The sequence below is a fragment of the Malus domestica genome, chromosome 12, assembly GCF_042453785.1.
Source record: "Malus domestica chromosome 12, GDT2T_hap1".
Classification (NCBI taxonomy): Eukaryota; Viridiplantae; Streptophyta; class Magnoliopsida; order Rosales; family Rosaceae; genus Malus; species Malus domestica.
This window is the reverse complement of record NC_091672.1, coordinates 425,443-453,100: the sequence shown is the minus strand read 5'-3', so window position 1 is coordinate 453,100 and position 27,658 is coordinate 425,443. Positions and strand designations below refer to the sequence as shown.

At 37.9% G+C, this 27,658-nt stretch overlaps 1 protein-coding gene across 4 annotated transcripts; it reads right to left on the bottom strand.

The window, feature by feature from the left end:
• Positions 1 to 5,992: 5,992 nt before the first annotated feature.
• Positions 5,993 to 26,742, bottom strand: LOC103423175 (protein SWEETIE-like). 4 transcript variants are annotated; one of them, XM_070809239.1, is made up of 48 exons: positions 26,267 to 26,742; positions 25,711 to 25,918; positions 25,370 to 25,476; positions 24,570 to 24,806; positions 24,360 to 24,452; positions 24,177 to 24,264; positions 23,987 to 24,048; positions 23,568 to 23,672; positions 22,914 to 23,003; positions 22,712 to 22,792; positions 21,243 to 21,311; positions 21,006 to 21,131; positions 20,014 to 20,117; positions 19,513 to 19,645; positions 19,282 to 19,388; positions 18,943 to 19,053; positions 18,603 to 18,770; positions 18,357 to 18,443; positions 18,118 to 18,211; positions 17,901 to 17,969; positions 17,703 to 17,825; positions 17,554 to 17,622; positions 17,360 to 17,464; positions 17,127 to 17,215; positions 16,455 to 16,611; positions 15,692 to 15,841; positions 15,413 to 15,462; positions 15,186 to 15,285; positions 15,031 to 15,087; positions 14,880 to 14,947; positions 14,678 to 14,771; positions 14,171 to 14,367; positions 13,537 to 13,681; positions 13,366 to 13,434; positions 12,675 to 12,731; positions 12,382 to 12,468; positions 12,147 to 12,275; positions 11,841 to 12,044; positions 11,295 to 11,756; positions 9,947 to 10,012; positions 9,109 to 9,206; positions 8,907 to 8,997; positions 8,597 to 8,735; positions 8,035 to 8,345; positions 7,812 to 7,946; positions 7,559 to 7,723; positions 7,349 to 7,474; positions 5,993 to 7,155 (listed from the first exon to the last, which is right to left on the bottom strand). In XM_070809239.1, exons 5-48 carry the CDS (start codon positions 24,375 to 24,377, stop codon positions 6,127 to 6,129), a joined length of 6,084 nt encoding a protein of 2,027 aa, XP_070665340.1. In that variant the 5' UTR covers positions 24,378 to 24,452; positions 24,570 to 24,806; positions 25,370 to 25,476; positions 25,711 to 25,918; positions 26,267 to 26,742; the 3' UTR covers positions 5,993 to 6,126. The 4 variants fall into 4 exon arrangements, with proteins under 4 accessions (XP_070665340.1, XP_070665338.1, XP_070665339.1 ...); XM_070809237.1 differs by having other exon boundaries at positions 24,360 to 24,449; XM_070809238.1 differs by lacking the exons at positions 25,711 to 25,918; positions 26,267 to 26,742 and adding an exon at positions 25,658 to 25,676 and having other exon boundaries at positions 24,360 to 24,449.
• Positions 26,743 to 27,658: the final 916 nt, after the last annotated feature.

Here is a 27,658-nt window from a genome sequence, read left to right as displayed (position 1 = left end):
GTGGGTGGAATTGGTGTGGTTTGGGGGAGATTTGGGTATAAAGCTATAGTGGTGTGAAGTCACAACATGGCTGGCTTGGCTAATTTCTTGCCTTGAGGCGATTCCTGGGTTGAAGTCTGATAAGCGACGGGTTTTTTCTTATATTGCTTTTACATGTTGGTACATTTGGAAGCCACGGTGCAACTTTCTTTTCAACCATCAACCAATTAATCCTAGGCAGGTACTCCTAACCATTTCCACTTCCATGGGGGCTTTCTTGGTAGCTACCCAGTCATCCAACACTTGTATAATACCTGGTTCTCGAGCACCGACGATTCCCATGACTTGGATTCCTCCAAACTCGGGGGTCATTAAGATTAATGTGGATGCTAGTTGAGATGCAAATTTGGGGGTTTTGCTGGGGTGGTTGCACTGGACCATGTGGAGCATTTTTTGGGTGCAGGTAGGTATCCTGTGAAGGCTGGGAGTGTGGTTATGGTGGAGGCGCTGACTATTAAGCTTGGCTGCAAGTTGGGTCACCAGTTGGGTTGCAATTCAGTGATAATTGAATCTGATTCCTCTTTTGCAATCTCATGTCTGCGAGATTCGCTCTCAAAGGGCAGGTGGGACGCTTTCCCTATACTTTCATAGTGTGCTAGATTGGGAGAGACTTTCCATGACTGTCGTTGGTCTTGGATTCCAAGATCGGCCAACAAAGCTACACATCTCTTGGCGTTACGGCGAAGTAGGGAAATGTGCAATGTGGTTTGGATGGACAGACCTCCATCTTTCCTAGTTCATGTTCTTTGTAATGATGGACTTCCTTGTCCACACTAGGTTTGTTTGGGTAGTGTGAGGAGGGATGTTTTGCATTAGGTGCGGCGTCGATCTCCTTGTAATTCCTTCCTCTACCTATTTTCTGCTGCCATGTTTGGTTGTTTGCCTCTCTGTAGGCCTTCTTGTTTTCCTTTGGCATCTTTGCCCGGATTAATTTAATCATGTGTTACAAAAAAAAAATTCACCCACCTTTTATAATTTTATTTCTAACATTTTTTTTTTGTTTAAAAATTTCCATAAAAAATAATTGCAACAAGATTTGCATGAACAAAACACTACCCAACAAGAAATTTGTAACTGGAACATAATGTGTTGTACCATGTGTCATTATAAATAAACATAATTAACATGTCCCATTTTATGATATATTGTTAAATACAATCCACTTATATTATCTCCCATAACTATAAGTTTGAATTTAGAGAGATTGCCTTATTAAAAAAAAATAAGGCATCGGTATCATTTAGCATACACTATAATTATTTAGAATTACACTCCAATGTTACATAATTATGATAAGATTCATGTTAATAATAAAGAATGACGTGATTATTATTATAACAAGGTTGACAGTTACATTGTGGACGTTCTATTACATTATCAAGGTAACTTTTTGTACTTCAACATAATTGAATTACAATATTAACGTTTATTATTACATCATTCACATACAAAAACAACATATACGTATGTTACTACTATGAAACATTATGACTTTACATGACGTCTTAATTTGGTTACAACAAGACGTCAACATACAATGTCTAAATAAGGTTACATTGTAATCATTCAAATTTAGACTCTAAGGTTACATAGTTATCTTAACTTTATATTTAATTACACCAAAGGACGCTAGTATTACTATACCAAGGCTGCCCTTTACATTGTGGACATTAGGTTACACCGTGATCATTCAAATTTACACTCCAAAGTTAATTAATTATCTGAATATTATACATAATTACCTTAACGTTATACCATTGTTACCCTTTACGATGTAGACGTTAGATTACACTATTAGGGTGCGTTTGTTCGCCGGACTGTCTCGGACTGGACTAGCTGCCGGGACTAAGCTAGACTGGCTTAGATTGGACTAAGCTGGACTAACTTAGTGAAGCGTTTGGTGTAATGTCGGACTAAGAAGCAGGATAAGAAAAACAGTACTGTTCACCAGATTTGTGTTTGCTTAGACTAGGACTACAAATTTTTGCCATTGTGTAATAGAGTAATGCTACAAATCTCATGATATGGGTTAATTGGAGCATATGTTTGCCATGTATATTATGAATCTTAAAAAAAATTGACAATTGTTTTGTTTCTATTACCTGCTAATAGAATTGGGTTTAATTTGCAAATGTAGCTTGGTTTAAACTCTATCACCCAACAGAAGAAAAATAATAGTGCCCAATACATGCAACTTCAACAAATACAAGTACATAAGAAGATCTCCATAATTTAGAAAATCCTAGTTAACATTAGTTAACATTAGCCAAAATAGATCTCCATAATTTACAAAATGGCTAGTTAACATAAGCCAAAATACTAGTGCAAAGCTAAGTTATAAGCCATAACATAAGATTGTATGATTAATAAAATACATCCATGTTAACATTAATAAAATACATCCATGTTAACATTAGCCAAAATCCTCATTCGCTTGCGTTGTCGCTTAAAAGCCTTTGGACGAACACTTTCTTGAGTTCCGGTTTGATTGCCCTGAACACTCCCACATTTTTTGGTTTATCCAAAATAAGAGACAATGCATCAATTTGATCCATAGGAGAGAGACCCATTGCTTCAAGTTCATTAGCTATGTCAGTATGATCTGCAGTACCTTGAACTAAAGCTTCAGTTACCATTTGCATCCTCTTCCCACTTTCAACATAAAAATCTTTCAGTCCACTGATAATTGCCTCGGTTCCATCACTTGAACTTCCCACAGCTCTTTTCCTCTTTCTTTGGCTATTTTCAGATGGGGTGCTTTGTTGGCTTTGTTGGGTCATTGAAGAAACAAAATTTTCACCTCCAATATCACTTTCACCAACATGATCATGACTTTGTTCCTTTAAGCAGGGGTTTCGGCTACATTACCCGTAGCCCGATCTTTTCCAAATATATATGCAAATCTATCAAACAGTGGAAAAGGTTTGCTTCTCCATCCATCGGCTTCTTTATTTCTCTAAGATTATATCAACATAGCAAAACTAAAATTTAGCATGCGTAACAAATATAGCAGCAATAATATAACTAATGTATAAATAAAATAGGATATGAACCTATTATACCATTCAGATAACACAAACTAATCTCTCGTCTAATAAGTGAACGGTTAGTCAATGTGGGTCGTTCAACATGTCTCTGTTTGCCACGTAGCATCATCAACACAAGAATCGTACAAATGCAAATTGTCTCCAAATAAGACATCTCTAACAATAAGATCAATAAAAGCTTCCTTCAATCCATATCTATCCAAACAAAAAAAAAAACAAAAAACAAATTAAGGACATTATATATGTAATATTTACTGTTATTAAGGGTGATGGAAATGAAGTGATTATGATACGAAATGAACTAGATCAAAGTAACTAGCGAAGTCACAATCCGAGGCATCAAATATACGGGTGGTGTTGGAAAAAAAAAAAGTTATCATTAACCCGAGGCAACAAATATACAGGTGGCGTTGAAAAGAAAAAAGTTATCATTAACCCGAGGCATCATATTCAAAATGTTCTACTCTTATACATCTATAAACATGTGTCTAAGAACACTAGTATGAGGATTGCTATCATTGCTAGGCATTGCATGTGAAGAGGGAAATTAAAGGACACCTGTAATGCAGTAGCCTTAGCCTTAGCCTTCCGTTTATGCTCCTCTTCTCTGCAACCAACAACCACAAAAAATTGCAATTCAGCATCAACCCCACACAATACAAAACATTCACATTGTAATATCATGGTTATAAACCAAGTACACACACACACACTCATGGACAAATGTGCAAAATACACATACATACTCACACTCACACTCACACTAACACACACACACGGACATACTCACACTCACACACGGACATACACTCACACACACACACTGCATACACACACACACACACACTGCATACACACTCACACACATACTCACACGGACATACACACTCTCACACACGGACATACACTCACACACACCCTGCATACACACACACACACACACACACACACACACACACACACACTGCATACATACATACACACACACACACACTGCATACATACATACACACACACACACACACACACTGCATACATACACACACACACACACGGCATACATACACACACACACACACACTGGTCAGATCCACACACTGCACACATACTGGTCAGATGCACACACTGCATACACACTCACACACTGCATACACACTCACACACATACTCACACGGACATACACACTCTCACACACGGACATACACACACACACACACACTGCATACATACACACACACACACACACTGCATACACACTCACACACATACTCACACGGACATACACACTCTCACACACGGACATACACTCACACACACCCTGCATACATACACACACACACACACACACACACACACACACACACACACACTGCATACATACACACACACACACACACACACTGCATACATACACACACACACACACACACTGCATACATACACACACACACACACGACATACATACACACACACACACACTGGTCAGATGCACACACTGCACACATACTGGTCAGATGCACACACTGCATACACACACACACACTGCATACACACTCACACACTGCATACACACTCACACACTGCATACACACTCACACACATACTCACACGGACATACACACTCTCACACACGGACATACACTCACACACACCCTGCATACATACATACATACACACACACACACACACACACTGCATACATACACACACACACACACTGCATACATACACACACACACACACACACTGCATACATACACACACACATGGCATACATACACACACACACACACACACTGGTCAGATGCACACACTGCACTCACACGGACATACACACTCTCACACACTGACATACACTCACACACACCCTGCATACATACACACACACCCTGCATACATACACACACACACACACTGCATACACACACACACACACACTGCATACATACATACACACGCACACACACTGCATACACACACACACACACTGCTTTATGAAAACCCTAAATTCCAAATTTGAAACCCCAAATTCCAAATTTCTAATCTCAATTTCAAACCTCAAATTCCAAGCTTTATGAAAACCCCAAATTCCAAACCCCAAATTCCAAATTTCAACTGCATACTTACATACACACACACACACTGCTTTATGAAAACCCCAAATTCCAAATTTCAAACCCCAAATTCCAAATTTCTAATCTCAATTTCAAACCCCAAATTCCAAGCTTTATGAAAACCCCAATTTCTAATCTCAATTTCACCTAAATATCAAAACCCTAAAATTTGTTCAACTACAGAATCAAATAAAGCTCAAACCCAAAACAAATCCGCCCAAATCGACGAAAAAAATCCACCCAAATCGACCCAAATCGACGAAAAAAATCGAACAATCGAAGCTTACCAGACAACTGGAGGCAGATGAGGGCGAGCAAATCTGTTACGTGAAGACGAGGGAGCGGACGACGAGAGGAACAGATGAGGAGCAGGATGCAGATGAGGGCGACCAGGATGCAGCTGACGGCGAGCAGGACGCAGAGATGAGGATGAGGAGGACGACGTGAGGGAGGAGGACGTCGACGACACTCTCTCCTAGGATGACCGAGGTTCTTTCTCGCAAGAGCGCAATCGGATAAGGAGGACGACGTGAGGGAGGAGGTCTTACGAATCCGGACGTTTTTGGGGTGGTTCGCTAAGAACTCCTAGCGAGGGGTTTAATCCGTGCGAGTCGGATCTAATCCCATTAAACCTAATCCTTGCCCCTACCAAACATCAGACTACAATACCAATTAGTGTAGTCCAGTCCAGTCCCCCCTAAGAAGGTCAAACAAACACGCCCTTAAGGTATTATGTTATAGTTGAACAATAACAGCTTAACGTTCAAACTAAATGGTACCAATTTCGCTATGAGTTTGAATGTTTATGATATTTGAAATATGATTAAAATTATGGAAACTGTTATTAGCATTTCAAAAATCTTATTCTGCACTCCTCACAAGTAGTACGATACTGTCATTAACTTAAAGAGAGTATTACAATTCTCAATTTATCTTGGCGCCATCAGTCCAGGTTTCCGATGAATCTTTAACCTTACTGCTCTCTCCAGGCAGCTCGAGGCAAGACTTTTCGATAGCTGCCTCTTCCTTGTCTTGTCTTTTATCAGATACTTCCTCATCAAGTGGTAGAGGATCCGATGATACCTGGCCTGGTTTATTGCCAGGGTTCTCTTTTTTCCCCTGCAAATGATGGTCTAAATTCACTTCAACTGGCATATGTTCAGCATCTCCAGTAGGATGTTCAGATGGCATACGCTCAGCATTCACTTGGTTCAACCCTGCTGCCATTCCCTCTTGTCTGGAAACGACTTCCTTGTTTCTCTTCAAATGCTGATCATCACATGGTGGGACAAAGCCGCTATTAGTTTGGAGATCATGGGTTTCTTCAGCCTCTGTATCAGTAGGATGAAGTTCGGATGGCATGCACACAGTAACTTGGTTCGACCCTGATGTCATTCCCACCTGTCTGGAAACCACTTCCTCGTCTCTCTCCAATTGCTGATCATCACATGGTCCACTAACACCGCTCTTAGTTTGGAGATCATGGGGTTCTTCAGCCTCAGTACTGTTGGTTGGTACGTTACCCTGTGGGGATTTTAGACCATCAGGGGCATCTGATATCACCTCCCTTTCACCAGCCTCTTGATGGTCTGTATCGTCGACTGCATCTACGTTGTTGATAGGTTGCGAAATAGAATCTCCATGAGTGTAATCACTCTGTGTATTTACTTCCAAGTCAGGTTCTTCCGCTGTGCTTTCTCCTTTTGATTCACTTTCAGCTGCTTTTAAAGTGGCAGGAAAAGATTGGAAAGCATCCCAATCATCTTCATCCTCTTCGATTTCTTGGTCATCAGAAAGAGAATGCGCTGTGGTGGCTGGTGGTGGAGGTTTCTCTTTGCTTGCCTCTGTTGGAACTGGTAATTTTATCTCTAATGATGGAGTTGTGGGCTTCAGCTGGGTTGCATTATGCTCTTGTGTCACAGACTCTTGTGTCACAGACGCACGGATGAACCCCTGAAAAGACAAAGGGATTTAAAGTTCTGTTTGTAAGCATCCATAAAAAGTAGAGCCTGAGACTCCCAAGTATTCCAGTTCGTTCCAAAACAATAGCAAAATACTTTTGAAAGACATATCCAATAAACGGCATAGAATACCATTCTTGAATCTGCAATAGCAAGAGCAACCAACAAAGAGAAGAAAAAGAGACCTGAAGTTGCTGTCGGTGTGTTCCAGGCATAGACAGCAATATATCCTTGAAGTGAACTGCTGACGAAGGAAGCTGAGCAAGATGAGAAACAAGCCTTACAGCAGTGCTTCTTAATGTATCGACTTCCTGTCAATGATAAAACCATCAGTCAAACAAGTGATTAAAAGGCAGTTTGAAACTTTGAATTTTAGAGGCTGCTTATTTTATTACCAGTGAAGAACCTTCTTCTGAAGCCTTGAAAACCACGATTACGGCTTCCAGGAGTAAATTCATAAAACCTCTCTGACATTCACTAGGTTTTGAAAGTGTCTGCAGCACTACTAAGAGTCTTAAGCATTCGCCAGCAACAGTTGCTGATTTTTCAGTTACAGGTTTCTGTCAACAAAAGACCTTCAGAACGACAAATACCAAAGACAAAAAGGGAATCGGGGTTATAATTATCTAAAAGGATAGTCTGAAACACCTTTAAAGCATTCTGGATTATCACAAAAAAATCTGCAGTAAGCTCCCCAACAAAGAGCATTAAAAAATTGTTGCCTTCCACACTTGGGGTTTTCTGTACCAAACTTTTTAGCACTTGTAAGCCAATTGATTGAACCTGTGCACAATACAAAAAAATATTATATCAGTTGTCACATTCTTGGAAAAAATGACCATAATAGTACAGAGAATGCATATGAATGTACCTGTATATTTGAATCGGTAAGTACAGTTTGGACACATTTTGTGCAGTATTTAAACATAGTATAATAGACGGAATCACCATCTCTATTCTCTTCAAGATAATTTATTTCGTAACCCAACTTGGCAAATGATATAGTTTGTTCAAGAGAGAAAGCAAGCTTTGTTTGCAGTAGTATGTGCAAGTCAGATCTCTTATTTTCCTGCAGATGAATGGACTTAATGCAATCCCCGGTCAAATCAGTTATCACATTCAGACAAGTTCCCAATAATTTTTGCATATGAAGAAGACCATCTTCACCAACACCGGATTTATCTGCAAAGTGAATTTTGATTAGCCCAAATTTATTAATCAAGAAGCCACTGTTTTAATAAAATTTGGCATAATCTTTAACATGAATATAGAAGGAAAGAAGCAAAATAGGCCTCAACTGGATGTATATGTGTAGAAATTATGCTGGACGGTAAGTTGACAACTAAGAAAATGGAGGCTATGGAAGAATTTTGGTTTTTATTCAAATTAGATAAATAGACTGGTCAGATCAGTTTTATTGTCACAGTGCTCACCACCAATAAATCTTTTCAATAATAGACCTGTGCACTTGAAAAAATCATCCACCTTGGAGAAACAAAACTCAGTTGAGGCTTCTCTGATTCCCTTGTAACCAATTAAAAGAAACGCCAATGCAGCAGAGATTAGCTGTGTCTGCGTGCCAAAACATGCAGTTCAGCGAAAAGATACAAATTAGTGGTTAATACAGTTGTTCAGAATTTTGTAAAAAGCATAGTTATGAAAAACTGCACGGCAATTATATAAATTAGAAATAATTCCCATTCAATATAAATAAACTAGTAACAATGAACACACCTTACTGACCTTTGGTTGAAAACGGTTTACAAGTGTTTTAGCAGTGATAAATAATGTGGATATCAAATCCTCCGAGGGTTTGTCCAAAGATATTGCCTTACTACAGAACACAAAAATATGACCCTTCAGCTGATTGAGAGTGATATCAGAGGTTTAAAATAAAAAAAATAAAAAAAGTAAAATAAATTCGTAGATTGATAGATTCCATTACCTTTGAAATACTTTGTAAAGATAAGCCAAACAAAGTTCCATTGCCAAATACGCAAAGTTGTCCACTTCATAAAAAGATTCAGGGCAGTTCTTCACAATCTATTGAAAGAATTAAAATAAAACACCAATTCAGGATCTGTGACAAAGACAATATGCACAGAGAACTAATCTCTTATAAAGTCCTTTGAATGGAAGGTTCCCTGGCCAAAGAAGTAAAATTGTCCACTTCATGAAAAGATTCAGGGAAGTTCTTCACAATTGAATAATCAAAATAAAACCAAAATTCACAATCTATGACTGACATTACACACAGACAACTAGTCTCTTATAAGGTCTTTACATACAGAAATCTTTTTGACATTACAACTCGGAATCTCCGGTCCACAGTTTTCTAAACACATAAATATGCAGCCAAATGATTCCTACCAAACTAACGCACTAAAATGAAAGAAAATATAAGTAAATAAAAAGCAATTTAGTGTTATGCAGATCAAATTATTGTTCTGCAAATCCACATACAATCTTTTATAAAAGAGCTTAAGTTTAGCAAAGTGCAAATGGCTCATAATATCAGTAGGAGTGTAAACAGGCATGTTGGCTGTTGCAGCCTGCAGGTGGACGCTACTGAAGAAACTGGAATAGTTAGTAACTGAATGAACGAATCATAACATTCTGAGGTAACAACTCAAAATCCAAACATAATTCAGCCTCAATTAATTGGTAAGAACTTCTTCACGTGTATTGTCTTAGAATATGAAAGATCAACGTGAAAAAACAGCATAGATACTCATCATAATACCTAAAAAAAGGCCTTAAATTATCCATTGTTTTATAATTACCTGTGATATAACAGACACTGAAAGACTATCCCAAGAATTATCCATGCACATAGAATATGAGAAAACCTGCACCAGTCAAATATAAAATAAAGAATTACTACACGAATATCAAAGTCAACAGGTGCCCTGTGCATGGTTAGGGTAGTACTAGAAAGACCAAAACTGGTGACTGCACGAGTAATAAGGAAAGGGAAAACATAAGATACATGTCAGATAGCAATGTCATATCCCAAAACTTTTCCTTTTCTTAATTATACAATTTGAATTTCAGAGACGGTGACACAGAATTGGTGCTTAATTTCTCTTAACAAAAACTTGTTTCATTGTTAAGAAGCATATGGCATCGTGAATACTCAACAGCACAAATAATGAATACAAATCAATTAACTCTTAAAGCAATCTACCACATCGCACCACGCTGATAAACTTTGTAATGCTGCATCTTTAGAAAATGTTACAAATTATAAATATATAAAGAGAGGAATTTTTTATTAAAGATGTCAGTTGTCCAATGTATGTGTGATGCACTAGATTTTCTATTGCAGAGAATACAACTTATTCTATTTGACTTGCAAACTCATTTAACTCCCTTACGTTACTTGTAACTGATAAACAGATTAAAATTAGATGATGACTTTAAAAGGAAAGAAAACAATAATAAGCAGAAATATAGGGATCCAAGGATTTGAAGAAACAATTAATAATTTTATCTGACAGTCTTCTTTTTTTAATTATAGGATGGCAATAAGGTCAGCAATGCTTTATGGCACGGAATGTTGGGCAGTGAAGCATCAACACGTACATAAAATGGGTGTAGCGGAGATGAGAATGCTTCATTGGATGTGTGGGCACACGAGAAAGGATAAGACTAGGAATGAGGATATCCGAGGTAAAGTAGGAGTAGCCGAAATTGAAGGAAAGATGAGAGAAAATCGATTACGGTGGTTTGGACACGTGAAACGAAGGTTCACTGACGCTCCGGTTAGAAGATGCGATTACGGGACAGAGGTTCAGGGCTGAAGGGGTAGAGGAAGACCTAGAAGGACTTTGGTAGAGACTCTAAGAAAAGACTTAGAGTACTTGGATCTAACGGAAGATGCGACACAGAACTGAGCGCAATGGCGTTCTAGGATTCATATAACCGACCCCACTTAGTGGGAAAAGGCTTTGTTGTTGTTGTTGTTGTTGATTAGTGAAATGAATCATTCAGACGCTTCTGCATTGAAAATGATCACTTCCTACGTAAAACTGCATATGACAACATGTGGCTCTTTTCACAGGATGCCTATGCACACATTAGAGCATTAAGGAGTTAATAAGAGAAAGAGAAAAGGAAACGGATAGCCACCTGTAGCAGTTCTCTGCATATGTCCACAGTGAGAAATCCCGCACTGGCAAACCTTTTGGACGCCAGAAACTGGAAAACCGGTAATGCAATTTCATATAACTTAATTCCTGGGAAAGATAATTCTTGACTAGCTGAATCTCCACCGTTACTAGCTTTAATGAAATAAATTGGACTTTTCAGTTCACCAAGGGTAGAATATTGGCCCTGAAATAAGACAAGTAGAGCAAATCCCCAAAGAAACTGATATTCTTCGGATTCCAGTTCAACCATGCGATGTCCGGACAATAAGCTATTTCTTGATTTATTTTGAGTAGTGGAGTTTGAATACTCCTCCTCTTCAATATTCACAGGAACTGCATCCAATGCAATTGCCTGCAATATTACTGGCCAGGATTCTTCTAAGCAAGGTTGCAACTTTGATGATACCAGAGGTGACTGAATTCCATCAAGAAATGGATTCCACTGTAAGAAGAAAGAAATTATTAGTGAAAACAAAGCACAAATGCAAGGGACGAAAGCTAGCAGTTTTCCTATCATTTAGCTGACCTTTGTCTTGAGATGCAAGCACAAGAATACATAACTGTAATCCTTCAAAACATTAATCCAGTACTTCCCAAGCATACTTGAACTCTTTGAAAATAATGGTAACAATGCTAGATATTCATCGGGAACCCCACTATGGTGTCTCCTCAAGAATGCATATGTATAACATTTGAGAGAGGCATGAGCAGCAAGAAGTCTTATCTTGATCTACATCACAATTAATAAATTAGTTTTCCATTTAAAAAGTAAAATGGATTCCTTTAATCAAGAAAACATTAAAACAAGAGTTGAACAATGACTTTTATATACCTTGCATGAGACCCATTCTGCAAATGAAGGATAATACAGGTCCTTAAATTCAGTCAGTGGTCGCGAAATCAATGAATATATGCGTTTAACAGAAATTTGATCGCCCTTAATAATTCCACTAGTCAGTATCTGTAATGACAATTCATATCACGTTGTCACTTACATGCAAAAAAAACTAAATAAATAGGAAGAAACCAAGGAAAAGATAAAGTTAGATTTGTCTTTATTAAAGAACCTTTGTAGCGAGCAGGAAGCCTGCTTCCAATAGAATAGGGCCAGAGGACGAGTCTAAGGCAGTGCGGACAGCAGATACTAACTGGGCCTGAATTTCATACAGCCTCAATTATTAAAAACACCCCCATTTCCCACCAGTAAAAGCGAAACTGAAACTGAAACTATCTGTCAAATCCCTCCAAGGAGCTTTAACAGAGATAATGGACATCTTTTTGCAATTTCAAATCTCTGTCAAGGAATCTAATAGAAGCAAGTGAAAGAAAATCGCAAGCACTTGCTGCACTTCTGACATACCTGATACTGTTCCAGTAGGAGGTGCCCTGGAAGCTCCGGGTCAGGTATCTTTTCAAACTGTTCCCAGCATCACAAGACAGAAATATATATGACCAAAACGAAATACATGATATAAGAATCAAGAAATATCTAAATTATAAGACTTTGCCCAGCTAGATAGCAGTGACATATAAGCTACCAGTATAGAATGGACAATAGGGTGCTCACCTGTATCAGCCCAATGAGTATGTTGAAGTAGAAAAAGAGGGGGTGTAAATTAAAAGGCAGCAAGACATGAAAGGGGAGTAGTAATTAGTAGAAACTATACTTCCCATTTCAAAGATTTAGGTAAAATGAAAATAAAAGTCAAGTATGTATAAGAAAATATGATGTGAAGAAGAGCTATTAAGATCTATATAGGAAACATATCACATTCAATTAGATATAAGAATACGAGCAAGGCTTGGATTTTAGGAGGTCAAGCATGACACATGACACTATTTTACAAATTTCTCTAGTCTTACAGTGTACATGTAGCACTTGTACGGTCGAAAGGACTGAGCTGTTTTTGCTCAATTAGTAATTAAGAAACATAATGAAAAAATGAAAAATAAAATAAAACATTTAAAGAAGTCCTAAATCTACCCAACCAAGTGGTGCGGCTGCGATATCATATAAACTAGTAGAATTAGCGTGTCTTATATAAACTCACCTTATCTGTAATGGTACTCAGAAGTCCCACACCAATTGGCTGCAAGTTTTCCAACTGGATCGTGCTTATCTATGAAAATTAACAAGAAATGTCAGCTCTAACATGTATTCCTCAGGCATTTGATAGGATATAGTAAAAATTTAAAAGAACAAACAAACTTGACATCCGCACCTGGTATGCAAGGGCTATAAGTTCTTGTATATGGAGGACGAGCCAATCACTAGAGGCCTGTCCATTAGTAGGTTGGCTCCTAGCAGTACAAAGATCAAAATGAGCTGGATTCTTTCCAACAGCTCTAGGTAGGTAACTCAAACACCTACAAAGCAACAAATTACTAAATCAATTAAACGAAGAATACCACAAGTTAAGACAAAAGTTCATGACTAGTTCTTTGAAAGGGATGAGGGCGCTTGTGCCTTGGTAAGTGTCAAACACAAAAGGGTTTCTAAAGGCACGGGCTATGCACATTTACACCTTTCTTCTAGCTCGTACACTAATGTATGCATACTAAAACTAATTTTATGCTCAATGAAATTTCTTTCATCTGATATTTGAATTGCTACTTAAAAATCAATCCCAAGCTTCATTGATTATTATTTTCTTGAGGTCCATGACATAATAATCTTGCACTTGATTGTTTCATTTTTATACAAAGTTTATGTTCTGCCTTGTGGAATCTTGCCCAACACAAACACAGGCTGCAGTCTTCAACACATGTGAACTCTGGGCACTTTTGTGGGTGTGCCTGTGTGCAGTAGATTTAATGCATCATTTCAGGTCATGCATGGAAAATATCATCACATACTCAGCAGCAAAAACTCTGGTTCGGTATCTGAGGTGTTTATCTCTATTCAGAATACCATGGGGGCCTATGGTGCTAGAAACCATGTTCTCATCGTCTTCTCCAAAATTTACACTTGGGTCACCCTCTGTACTCTTTGAGGGATAATTTTCTAAGCTGTTACTACTATCAGCATTTCTTCGCATTGATGTGGCAAGAATCTGAGAAAGATTTTGACAATTCACTGAATTAGTAATTGTCCTTTCCAAGACAGGACAGTTAATGCGTATAATAAGCATATACAAAGCCTTCTTCCATCAACAAAAACATGCTTATCTATCAGAAAATTGGGGATTAAACTGATTTACAAAGTACTATAATTCTATTAACAAGAAGAAACCAAGCTCAATGGATAGAAGTATTCAAGTATTCCAAATAGTTTGTCTTTTTTTTTTCTTTCAAAATTTACATCCAAAACATACTATCTGTATAACATTCTGGATGAAAAGAGAACAGACTAAACAAGCTTACCACATTACGACAAATTGATATCCAATGGGATGGACAGGAAGGGCATGATGCATAGAGCAATCGCATGATTGTGGTGCGCACCAGATCCCCTATCCTACAAGGATAAAAATAAGGGGAGATAAGTTATCTTGCATCTCTCTCTCTCTCTCTCTCTCTGAAGATAAATGTCAACAAGAAACCAGGCTAAAAGTGAAGTAAATACTCGGAATCTGTTTCTTCATCCAGCATGTGAAATAACTTCTCTTCTATTTGCTCGACAACAATGGAAACCTGTATGATAGAAAATCAGTGAATGATCTGATTTATTGTGATGAGACTTATATTTGAAGATGGAAAGTAACAAAAGGGCATACCGGATCTTTTTCAATCAGATGTTGTAGAGTGGAAACAGCTAGATGCCTTAACACTGGCTGCTTGAAAATGGAAAGAAAAAAAAGGGTAACTTCATATTATGGAAAGGAGCAGAAATATATAAGTATATGAACTTCTCCAGTCACAGAAACAAAACCTGTCTTGAGGACAAAGTAGGTAGAAGAGTTTGCACATGGGTGTGCACGGATACAGCTTGTGGTGCAAAAAGAACAAGTTGCTGGGTAAAGCGTACACTCCTGCAACAATAATAGCTTTTGAATGGAGCCAATTTCTATTTTCTAACACAAAAACAAAACAAACAATTGTAGAAGAGAACATATTACATGAAAACTAAACAAGGGTTGAATAAATTGGAATACGTACTCAAGCATCGTTGCTGTTTCTTGCCCAGAGCTTATCTCGGAAACAACAGACTACAAAAATCAAAATTAGAAAAAAAAATCAACAAATGGACACCAGTCTGTGAATTCAATTAACTATAATATAAATGGAAAGAGATGAAAGTAAGTCTGTTGAAATTTCATCAAAAAATAATTAAAAACTTAATAAGTAAGTACTGAAATATGCCAATTCTTAACATGATAAAACATATTAGTATTACAGCAGAAGCTCAGAGGCAGTGGAAAACTTCGATAACAATACCTTGCAACGTGAAAAGAAAATACTGCCAGGGGCAAGTTCAGGACCAAGAACAGCAACAATAGCATTTATAAGACGGCCAACACCTTGCTGAAGTGCAACCCATCCATTCTCCTCGGACAAAAGAATGTCCAGAGCAAGGCCAAGTGTTGCCTACAGAGAAGAAATGTGACGAGAGAACGTTGTTCAGTCAAGTAAAAACTAATAATTCATCTGCTAAGAGGTACAAATCTAAGATGATAGTCTGCTCTAACAACAAAACCTACCAAAATATGCAGAGTTAGAACTTCGAGGTTATCAGTGAAAACACTATCAGTTATATACTTCATACAAGGGCAATTACTTTTCAGTACACAATACAAGAAAGATCAATACTGCTCACAAATGTATCAGTTAAACAAGGCAACAGCTTAATTCAAACAAATGTCATTTATCCATAACCAATACCCTTGATAGTCTACAAATTAATCAGTCATAGGGCCTGATAGTATCACGTTACCTCAGAGATACAAAGGTCAAAGAATGCCAACAGTTTCTTTAAAATCACTTCAAGGTCTAAATCAATGACAACATACTTATCCAAGTTAACAAAGCAATTAGTAACAAAGACATTACCATCTCACAAGAGCGCCGAAGTGAATCTAACATAAAAAGATACCACAACAGTTGCAAATTTCTTTTCATCTATTGCCAAGATTTGTATTCCGATTATGCCAATGTAAACAGCATTACTTAACACACTACAACCATTAAAAACATGAGTTACCTGGACTTGAGATACATAGGACAAGCCAGCAGCTTCAATGGTTAACAGAAGCCCATGCAAAGACCAGATCTGTAAACCAGCTATTGAACTTTTAGAAAGCAGCGAGATTGAGCTCACAGTTGAAGGCACTAAAGTTGACAATGCCATGCCTCCAGCACTGCAGGCATAATATGCAAGGACATTGAGATAAAGTATAACATCTACTTAAGATCCCCATCAAAAGGATCACTAATTGAAAATTTAAAAATCAAAGGAAAAAAATAGATTAGCAAAGATATCAGATGATAGCAGGACTCCACGAGTGAACAACTCATCCTAAAATCTGCATGTGATGTGATAAACAGACAATAGTTTAACTATATAAAGACTTAATTCAAGTGATTATCAGACTTGTCTCCCCTGGATATGAACTAGATATCAACTGCAAATGATTCATGAGTTGTGACTTGCAACCTGATCCTGAGGAAAATTTTAAATTCAATACCAAGGGAGGTGCAATGCAAGTGTGACACTACAACACCCGCCTTCAGGCATGTATCTGCTTTATAGAAAGAGGTAGCAAAAGAGAGCTATATAATAGACTTTCTATATGCTACTTAAGATTCAAGAGTACCACTAAGAATATTCCTGTAAATATTCATAACAAACTTGAAAGGAAGTTCAATATGTCACCTGCGATGAATGCAGCCAAGAGCAAAAGCAATTGATCCAGCATAGTTTGAATCTGTTGCCCCAGTTAAGTCACCAAGCAGAGATCTAGTCTGTGTGTCACCCAAACAATGAATCAGAGTGGGAAGGAAAGACGTGGGCAGAGGGAGAACGAGAAAAGGAAAGCTGCAGAGTCAGCAGCACGACTGAAATTCAAAGAACAAAGGTGATGTTTGACATTGATATGTTTGAACTACCATTCTTGCTGTAAAGATATCATTTCCAAGACGAGCTAAAAGACCCAGACATTCTGATGAAGCCCTACGCTGTGAAGGACAGATATCTCCCTCTGCCAGAATGCTCTGTTAAATTAGGACAACAAATGTCAGTACACATGGTGTGTGAGAACCACACTTCCTGAAAAATAACACATCTTTATAAAATTAGACACCTGAAATATAGCCTGTGCTGAGTTTAGTATCTCAAGTGATAATGGTTGGGGACGCAAGGAAAGCAAAGCCTGGGGAAAGCATTTAAATATGAGTTGATGTCAGACATTGCAAAACAAGATATAGTCGATAAGAAAAGAAAATCCAGCACCTTAAATCCTGAAAGTAACCCCACACATATATTAGTTATGCTCCCTGCATGCCATGGTTGCTTTTTTCCAGCTTTCAGGCACTGCTCAATCGTTCCAAGAAGTGAGAGCATCCCACCACTATCCTGGGATGTTAGACCCAACTGATGTTAACTACCAGTCACTTGTAAGAGAAGTCCAAATATGACAAATTTCCCTACCTGCGAGGCAAACAAGACGCCAAAGCAGAGGAGCATCTGGTTCACCAATGTCTTGTTTACTGGTTCCGGCTTCATTGGCAAGTTAAAAAGTAAACATCAATATTGACAGAAGCATGTCTCTATTAACATGAAGTACAGGAGCTGACTTAAATAGCTTCAACACATTAGCAGAAGCTAAAATAAACATATCTGACTTACAACAGTTAAAAAACTGTACCTGAGGAAAGCTACAAATTTCATTCTCCCAGACACAAGGAATAAGGCCATCTTTTCCACCTTGAAAAGCACGAAGTTCATCTTCAAACCAATCTCTGAATAAACACAATTACCAATAAACATATATCACCAGAATTGAAAAAGAAGCTGAGAAAACGACTGAAAGCTCTGAAGCTCTGACCAAATTAAAGTACAATGTTCAGTAATAGTTTAAGACAAAGCCGGTGGAAAGGTAGACACCTTCCAGGAATCCAGGGACCCAACCATGCATCTCTTTTGTCTAACAGAAACCTCAAGCATGTACTTTCTTCACATCCAGAAGCCTCTCTTTCATGTCAGCAACAAGGAAAAAAACATCCAAGTCAGACACAAAATAACATTTAAATAAGACTTGACAGTTGATTTAATGCCCTTTTCTTTATGACACAAAGAAAATAAAAGTCGAATGCAAGGTGATGGGACAGTAAAATAGGCAGCTAACTTTACATGAATGGACTTGTGCAAATTTGAAGAACCATGCGGTGGTCTTTCTTATATGCTGTTGGATCAGGAAGAGACTGGTAAGCTATTAATGTCCTGACGATAAATATATCCAAAGCAGGCTTCACATTTGGCAGTTGCTTGGCGGCTATCAGTGATATATACGATAAAGCCCTGCATTCCATCTCATCTCAGAAAATAGTTTTGAGCATGATCTAAAGTACCACAGCTTCTGACTTAAACTGAGCATATGAAACTTGTCCTTGTAACAGCAAGACACGCAGCGACTAGAACCAACCATGAATTGAACAAATTAGAGAACAAAATCAAGATAGAACAAACTTACCTACTCAGGTATACAAGTACAGGTTGAAGCAAAATCCCATTATTCCCATCATTAGGAGAAAGAAAGCATCTTAAAAATGCAGTAAGTGCATCAACTGCCGCAGACCACATGCTGCAAGGCAGCAAGATGAAAGTGTTAACCACCGAAAAAGACATTAGTCATGTATGCTCTAGCCCTAACTTTTATCAGATAGTTCAATAGTACTGCAATGACTGATGCATTAAATACCTAGAGAATCTCAAAAGTTTAAAAACAGAAGCAGGAAAGTGCAGTAAACTGAGAGTTTGAGGAAAATAAGAACATAAGCCTGTTTACAGAAATCATACAGTACATACTAACCAAATCCTACTTATCAAATTTCCAGTATGGTTAGTTTCATCTTCTGGATTTCCAGTAAAGAGGGAAGCCCACAAGGAAAGAATATCAAAAACCTGGTCTTCAAGTTCCTGCTTGCATGAAGAAAATCCCTTAACATAGAAATAATCTCTCTTTTAATTCAATAATACAAGCTCCTTGGCCTGTGACTTGAAAGGTAAAAGTAGATTAAAAGAAACAGGGATTATCTTCTACCTCCTTTGGCATAGAAGCTAACAGGGATGACAAAAGTAACCACCCAGCTTCTTTTTCAATTGTAGCTGCCTGAGGGTTCCGACTAGATTCAGTCAGCATCTTCTTTGAAACTTCAAGGATTGACCTGGGCAATCTGGGATAGTAACATGTAAAAACTAGCTTTAAGAAACCAACAGTTCACAGTGACCGGAAAAAAAAAAAAAACAGGTTGAATGTAACAATGGCCATAACAACATAAATTTACGCCAAATACAAAACAGTGGAATCCAACAGCCCCCAGTGGCACATATGACATAAAGAAAACAAAGTAGAGATAAGGAAACAAAAAGAATGAATTTGCTCTAACAAGTGATGCTAAGAAAAAAAGTGATAAATAACCAACGTATCTACTACTTTTTCTTCTATTACAGCTAAACTACACCACCAATGACTGGTATCTCCTATAGATATCTAAATCTTATTTGTTCCTTGTGGACACACAAAATAAGATTACACCATTACCTGGCAGGAAAACCGAGAGGTAATTTTGGGGAAATGGACACCAGAGCTGCCAAGACAGTAGCTTGTCCATGCAAAGAATCAAGCTCTAATTGCAAAGTGCTCCCCTGAGAAACATAAATAAGAGCAATTTACTTAACAGATGCCATAGTTAATAGGAAACATTCCACAGAATGCTTACAATCAACAAACAGAAAATGACAATGAAAAGTTTGTCATCATTCCACTGGCCCAAGATTCCTAAAAGTGGTTTGCTAACCTCAAACTGTGCTCTAAAAAACATTCATATTTCAAAAAAGAAATTGCAAAAAGTTGGATGCTTCATGAGAAGGACCAATAAAACATGGCAAAAAGAAGTAATTTACGTGGGAGACTATATGTAGAAGCATCAACCGGAAGAGATACCACCAGCTCAGGTTACCAGACCCTTGTCTTCAAATGGTAATCACAAAATATGTCAAAGGTCAAAAATTAAGCAATACAATCGGCACTTCCAAATAATTGAGGATTTGAGACCATAGTTGCCTCTTCCTTTTCCTTGCTGGCTCTATTTCCTAAATATTTGCTGGTATCAGTTTATCTGGCTACCCGCAATTCTGGACTCTATTAACCCATCCCCATTGGACAATGCCAATAAAGCCAATTGCACTTGATGACAGCATGAGAAACTGTGGCATAGGCAAAAAGAACATATAGCAGCTAGAATATGAAGCCACTACTGGAAAGCAGAAAACAGGAAGCGAGAAAATCCGGGCAATTACCATCAAGATAAACAGGAACAGTTTGATAAGGCACTATGACTGACATAGGCATGCTGGTAAAAGAACAAACAAAACAAAACAAACAAGCAACAACAGCTACTACTACCACCAACAAAAGCTTTCAAAACTTGCAAATGAATGCATAAGCTACGTATATTATCATAAGACAAATAAATTGACCAGAAATCAATAAAATGAAGTCGAGAAGGCATAACAGTCAACATCAAACCGCACCTTCTCAAATGCCAAATTTTCTCTCAAAGCATTTAGCATGGTCACTCCATAAGAAATTAACCCACCAACACAGGTGGGATCAACTTCAGCCAGTGCATGTAATGTCAAAGCAGCCTCAATTCGAACCTGACAAAAGATTATCAATCAAAATTCAACTAAGAGAAATGAAAGGAGCATAATAATTTTTAATCTACCAAAGACGTTTGCCTTCAAGTAAGAAAGAAATCATGAGCTTACAAGTTGTGAAGAATGAGATACTGCTGCAACAACAGTGTTGTCAAGAACTTCCTTGAATTCAACAGGAACCTGCAAATAGATGGAGCAAGCACAACGTACCTAGTTAACTACAAGAGAAACAACTAACATTATGGTGTTCTTCCATTCTATGATGTTAATCAGCAAGAAAAATGTTCAAGATATAACCAAGGTATTAAATATCGGTAATATCGGAAATATCGGTAGTCCGAAATCACGGAAATATCGATGGAAATATCGGGATAATATCGATATCGATAAAAATTACATGGAAACTACGGAAATTGTAAGAAAAACTTGGAAATTTTTATTGAAACTTTGCAGGATGTTTATTTAGTCAATTATCTATTAGTTTATCACAAAAAATTGAAAGGAAATGCATTGCATGATGGATTTAACATTATCAAGTTGATTATATAGAGAGCTGGCAAACATTGTGAGTGTAGAAAATATGTAGTAATTAATAAAAGAAATTTAAACACACCGTAATCATTTATATATAATGAATTAATACAATATGTAGACAACAAAATCCTTTTATATAGTAAAAAATTTAAGTGTCGTTCGTAATGTATTAATACAAACAAGTTACAACGTTCATAATGTATTAATAAAAACAAGTCTACACGTGATGTCACACCCCACTCCTAATTAAAAATAGTTTTTGGGTCTTAATTCTTGAGCCTAAGGACCCACGCGCCCTTTCTCCCGTACTCCCTCTCTCATCTCTCTTCCTTTCTCCCTTCACTCCCTCTTCTGCTCTTCGAAGCTCCCCGAGCTCTCTCTCCCTCAAGTCGCCCTCACCCTCTCCCTCTCTACCCGTGAGCAACATCCATACCCTCTCCCTCTCCGACGACACACGCAGACCACACAGACCACACACACACACGAAGACACGAAGCCCTCGCCGGAGCCACCGGCATCGATCCCCTCCATCAGATCCGACCTCCAGGGCTACACCAAACAGATCCAGGCCTCCGACGAGGACGATCTGTACAGCCGCCTCAAGAATCTGAAGCCGACGTTCTGCCTCCGGAAGCCCTCGTCGACGTTCTGCCTCCGGAAGCCGACTTCTCCTTGTTTCTTCTTCGGTTCTCCCCCCCCCCCCATTTCTTCTTCGGCTGTCGTTGCGACGACGACGACGGAGGATCCTCGACGATATTATGGCTAATATCGCGATATTATCGATATTAGCGATATTATCGCGATATTTGGCCGAAAACCACTCGGATACCACTTAGAATATCCATACCCCGAAAAACCGATAATATCGGCGATATTTCGCCGATATTATCGGCATTTTCTTCCATGGATATAACTGATAATGTGAACATACCACATTAATATTTTAATGGAATAATTCCTCAGATGATCAATATGTTAATAACGGTATGACCACACAAAAATTAAAAGTCATCATTGATTATATATATCATTGAAGAGACACTTACCTCTCCCAGCGTTTTCAGGGTATATGATGCAGTACGTAGGGCAGCAATTTTCATGGAAGGACTGGCATCTAGAGACATAAGCTGCAAGTTTCATAAAAACATTCAATTACCAACAGATAGCATAGAACAACGGGTAGCCATCAGATGATTTAATTGAAGGAAAACCTCCATGACAACAAAAATGGAAATAATTTTAGATAACCTGATTCCCAAGAAAACCCAAAAAACTCCTTTGCGTAGGCTCTGTCATTTGATCAGTAACACCAACACGAAGGATATAAAGAACACAAGCCTTGAGTAAAGCAAATGAGGGATAATGGTCAGTTCTTTAAATTAGAGAATAAGAAGATTCATGACAACATTAGCAATCAATGAAGTTGTTACAGTAACTCATACTATGGATCCATCAGATTTAGGTAATAACAAGCTTGGTCATGTACATAACGGATTAACTGTCTTATTTTTCAATGCATGATGCATCAAACTTGTAATGCTTCATATACTGATAAGTTCATCCTTATTCAGCAGCTAAAGAGAAAAAAATAGCATCACAGCCTTGGAACCTGAGTATACTTTCATCCTTCAAGTTCCAGAACATCTAGGCATGCACTGGTAATTATTTCTCAAAAATGCTAAAGAAAACATATCACATTGTTCATGCTGGCAGCATAAAGCAGCCTGTAATTGAAGTTATTGAACTCATGCAAAGAATGTAGCCTCTAAGCTTTGGTTTTTGGTTTTTTTTTTTTTTTTTTTTTTTGAGAAACAATTTTATCATTTTTTTTACAAAGACAGCTTAAAAGAGAATCTACATAATGTTAAAGAGTTGGAAGGCCATGAATTTGTAGAAGAATACCAGTGCATAGGCATCAACAGAATTATCAGAACAAAGCATTTCCATAACCTGAATTGCATAGTTTTGTAGCTCATTATCTGGATGCATGTATTTTAGACGAATAGCCTGCAATATACAATCCAATAATAGATAAGCACGCACTACTACCCAGGCAAAATGTACAATAACTGCATACTCCACTCCAACCTAGGGCTGTCAGAGGGCAGACTGGTTTAGGGGGAAAACACCAGACAAAACAGATGTTAAATGCAGTGAAACCAAGATAACAGCAGAAATATTGTTAAATGATAACACTTTTTTGTCAAATAAATTATCCTTATTCAAGATGGTTTTGTTCCATGGAATTCAACTCAAGATTCACCAGAACAACAAAAGGAGATGGGAAAGAAAGAGGAGAGGAAATCAATATCAGCATCTACCTGTAAAAAGAATACCCAAGACAAGGTTATGCCAACTCGCACGTCCTTTGACCGTGCTCCAACTACACATTGGAAAAATTGTTGTTTCACTAATCCCATGAATTATGAACATCTTTCAAGTTCAGTAGCAGGAAAAGTCTTAATGTAGGGGCAGTGGGCACTCACACTGGCAGGAAAACTACAAAAATACCTTTTGTGAAAGGCAAAGCTAAATGCCTATGCAAACCACCTTCCAGTTTCTTTGCTGGAGGAAAAGGTCCTTTCCCCCTTGGTTGAACCTAGGAGCAATTTAACACATCACAGTTAGATTGTTGACCTAGGTAGATGAAACTTCAAAGAGAAAAGGAAAAATATCACAGAAACATATGCAAACCAGTGCATGAGGATTCATTCCAAGAGCAAGCAACGAACCCAATGCTTCAGCAAATGCATCACGGACAGATGAAACAGGATCTTCAAGGGCCTACTATACCGGCCAAATGGGTAAGCAAAGAACTATAACATTGGCATCTTTAAGACTGAAATTTGAAACACTCAGAAGTACAAGACCAACAAGGAAAACTTGGCAATAAAAAGCATCTACCTTGACACAATAAGAAGCTGAACTGTCTAGTTCTCCCACCCCTAGACCCGGTCCTCCGATAATGGCAAATGCCTTCAGACATCTGGCAGCAGCAATTCTAACAAGAAATGATTTATCACCAACAGCAAACCGCATGATGAGACGAAATGCCTCTGTATATGCTGAAGCTGTTGCATTTCCACCAGAGCCTTCCAAAGCATTTTGAAGCATATATAAAGCTTCTTGTCTCACAAATTCCTGAGTTACATGCAGTTCAACTTAGAGGCGCAACAAACAAGAAAAAACAAGAACCCAAAAAGAAAACATAAGGTATATTCAATATTCAATCATATGGTAAGCCTACGAGATACTTGGGGGAGAATACTTATTCAAAGTATTTTGAGTCTTGACCAGTACTTCCAACTATTTTGGAATGACCATAGGGTCCTATATACTAGTTAAAAAGGTCGTACCCAGTGCACAAGGCTCCCGCTTTACGCAGGGTCTGGGAGAGGTGAATGTCGGCTAACCTTACCCCCATTTATGGAGAGGCTGCTCCCAAGTCTCGAACCCGAGACCTACCGCTCATGGGCAAAGGCACTTGCCATCGCACCAAGTGCGACCTCTAGGGTCCTATATACTAGTTGAAGCAGAAAAAATGTTAGTGTGAACATAGAGTTCCCGAAAGCAGCATTGTTCAGTTGGTGCAGAAAATGACAAAGACACTTCATCCTTTCCACTTCTTTCATAATGAAAGTTTACAGAATACAAGGAAAAAAGCTAAAAATATTAGAGCAAAATTGCAGATACAATGAAACTACCTCATTAAACTTGAAAAGTTTCATGGCAATGATAGTCGTTTCAAGTAAACCCGATGTGATTCGCCTCCCAAAATGTCTATATAATTCTCCTAAGCATTGTGCAGCACCTACATCATAGTTTTCAAAACGATAATTATTAATGTTAAAACAAAACACACACAAAACAGAAAAAGGAAAATGTTAAGTGCACTAAATCAGGAAAATGCCTGAGTTAAACCATAAATATAAACAAATAGAAGCAGGTTATGAGTTAGACCAGATAACCTACGTACCAAAGAGGTCCATTACCAGTTTACACAAAATACACATAAAAGTGGAAACTGCCGGTCATTTCGACTAACCAGCAAGTCTTTGCGGTTCACTCCTCCTCCCATCAGAGAGAAAGCCTTGGAGACTGCTCGCTCTAGAATATATAGAAATGCCATCTCCCTTAGATATAACCCTCGCCATAGCAACTGAAGCCAGATGGCGGACAGGTCGCCGAGCACCAAGAATAAGCAAGGAATATAATGCGTCCTCGCATCTCCTTTGCCACAACAAAATGGATTCCTGCAAGTCATCATTTCCACGCCGACCGTTAACAGTTTACACGTACAGAAATTTATCCATTACTCATTACAAATACTATAATGTACTAAGGATCTAATCAATCCAAGTGCTGATATGTATAACTCAGCCCCTACAATTTGAACTATTTACAAGAATTCAGGATCTAAACAATCTAATTAAGAAGCGGACTCATCAGTCGCCAGTACTATGGGCAAACAAGGAAGGAAAATATCAAGTCTAATTCCGAAGGAAGCTCTACATATATACCAAATCAAATCGTAATTGGGGTGCAGAATAGAATGTACTAAAAACTGAGTAAAAGTGGAAAGAGAATGGAGTGAGAGGGACCTTGGGCTCTTCGTTAATGGCGGAGATGAGATCGGAGAGGAGATCAAAGCATAGAAGTGGCTCCGGAGGCTTATGGGATGCTGAGGCGACTATGGACTCCAATTGCGCTACCAGTACACCGAACTGAGAGAGGGGCGCATTCTCTGTTGTCACATACTTCTTCGCCATCGTGGAAGCGGCAGTAAAATGATCAGGGAAGACGAACAAGATTGAGAAAACTCAAGCAGCACAGTAAGTAAACAACATTGAAACTCTGGTATTTGGACTGGGACCAAGACTCTTCACCATCAGGGTGTCTTGTGGGGTCAGTTGAGGAGGTACGGTGGCCGTGCGCGACGCAGGTGGTGGTGGAGTGATTGAGGTGAGCTGAGAGGAAGTTCTTTTCTTTGGGACCAAAAAGCAGGAAGTGAGCAATGGAGTGAGATACCATTTTTTCACATTTCAATTTTCAACCCAATTCCATTGGCGAATCTTCTAATTTGCCTTTATGTTCTAATATTGTAGGGAACTAAGCACCGGTACTGTTTACTTTAACGAAAAATCATATTTTTTACACTAAAAAGTCAATCCTGTTACTATTCACTTTACCCTTTATTTTGTCCTTATCATTAAAATTCAAAGTTTTCAAGCCTTTTTCATTAGTTTTCCTAATATTGTATGGTTTCAATTTTCACCCCAATTCCATTGGTGAATCTTTAAAGCGTTTTGAGAAAAGGTTCTTGGGTTCCAAAAATACTTTAAGTGCTTTTTACAAGAAGTATCAGTTATATGCTTCTTCCATGAAGCACTTTAAATGTTTTTCCATGATTTATTAGCATTTTTACTAAGGATTTTTCCCAAAAAAATATTCATCAAAAGCGTTTTCAGTCATTTTAAAAACATATCCAAACGAGCTCATAATCAAACCAATTAGTATTTAATAGTTCAGTTTGATTTGGTATTAGCAATACCATGATTAAAATTAATGAAAACTAATGAAAAGGGTTTGAAAACTTTGAGTTTTAATGATAAGGACAAAATAAAAGGTAAAGTAAATAGTACCATATTTGACTTTTAGTGTAAAAATATGATTTTTCGTTAAAGTAAACAGTACTGTGAACTTTTCGTTAAAACTCCCTTAAAATTATAGTTTGGTTTGGTCAATTTATGTCTATCCAACATATCAATAAAAGCGTCCAAACTTTTAAAAGTTTTTATTTAACAAATTTTTAAAAGTTTCAATTAAATAAAATTTCATGTTGGTAAGCGACTTATTAGTTACAATCTAGGCAAAATGTACAAACAAATATCATAATTGTTAATGGTAACTACAACTAAAAAATATGTGTATAATAATCACCAAATAACCTAAAATATGTTGAGATGTGTTAAATAAATAAAATTAATAACTGA

What these genes read in the sequence shown, in the direction of transcription:
- LOC103423175 (XM_070809237.1), bottom strand. Translation starts at nt 26,434, where the DNA reads ATGGCGAAGAAGTATGTGACAACAGAGAATGCGCCCCTCTCTCAGTTC. An exon ending in GGTTACTTTCAGGATTTAAG is followed by an intron (nt 17,623 to 17,702) that starts GTGCTGGATTTT and finishes TGCTTTCCCCAG; the next exon opens with GCTTTGCTTTCCTTGCGTCC. An exon ending in TAAACCGTTTTCAACCAAAG is followed by an intron (nt 8,736 to 8,906) that starts GTCAGTAAGGTG and finishes TTTGGCACGCAG; the next exon opens with ACACAGCTAATCTCTGCTGC.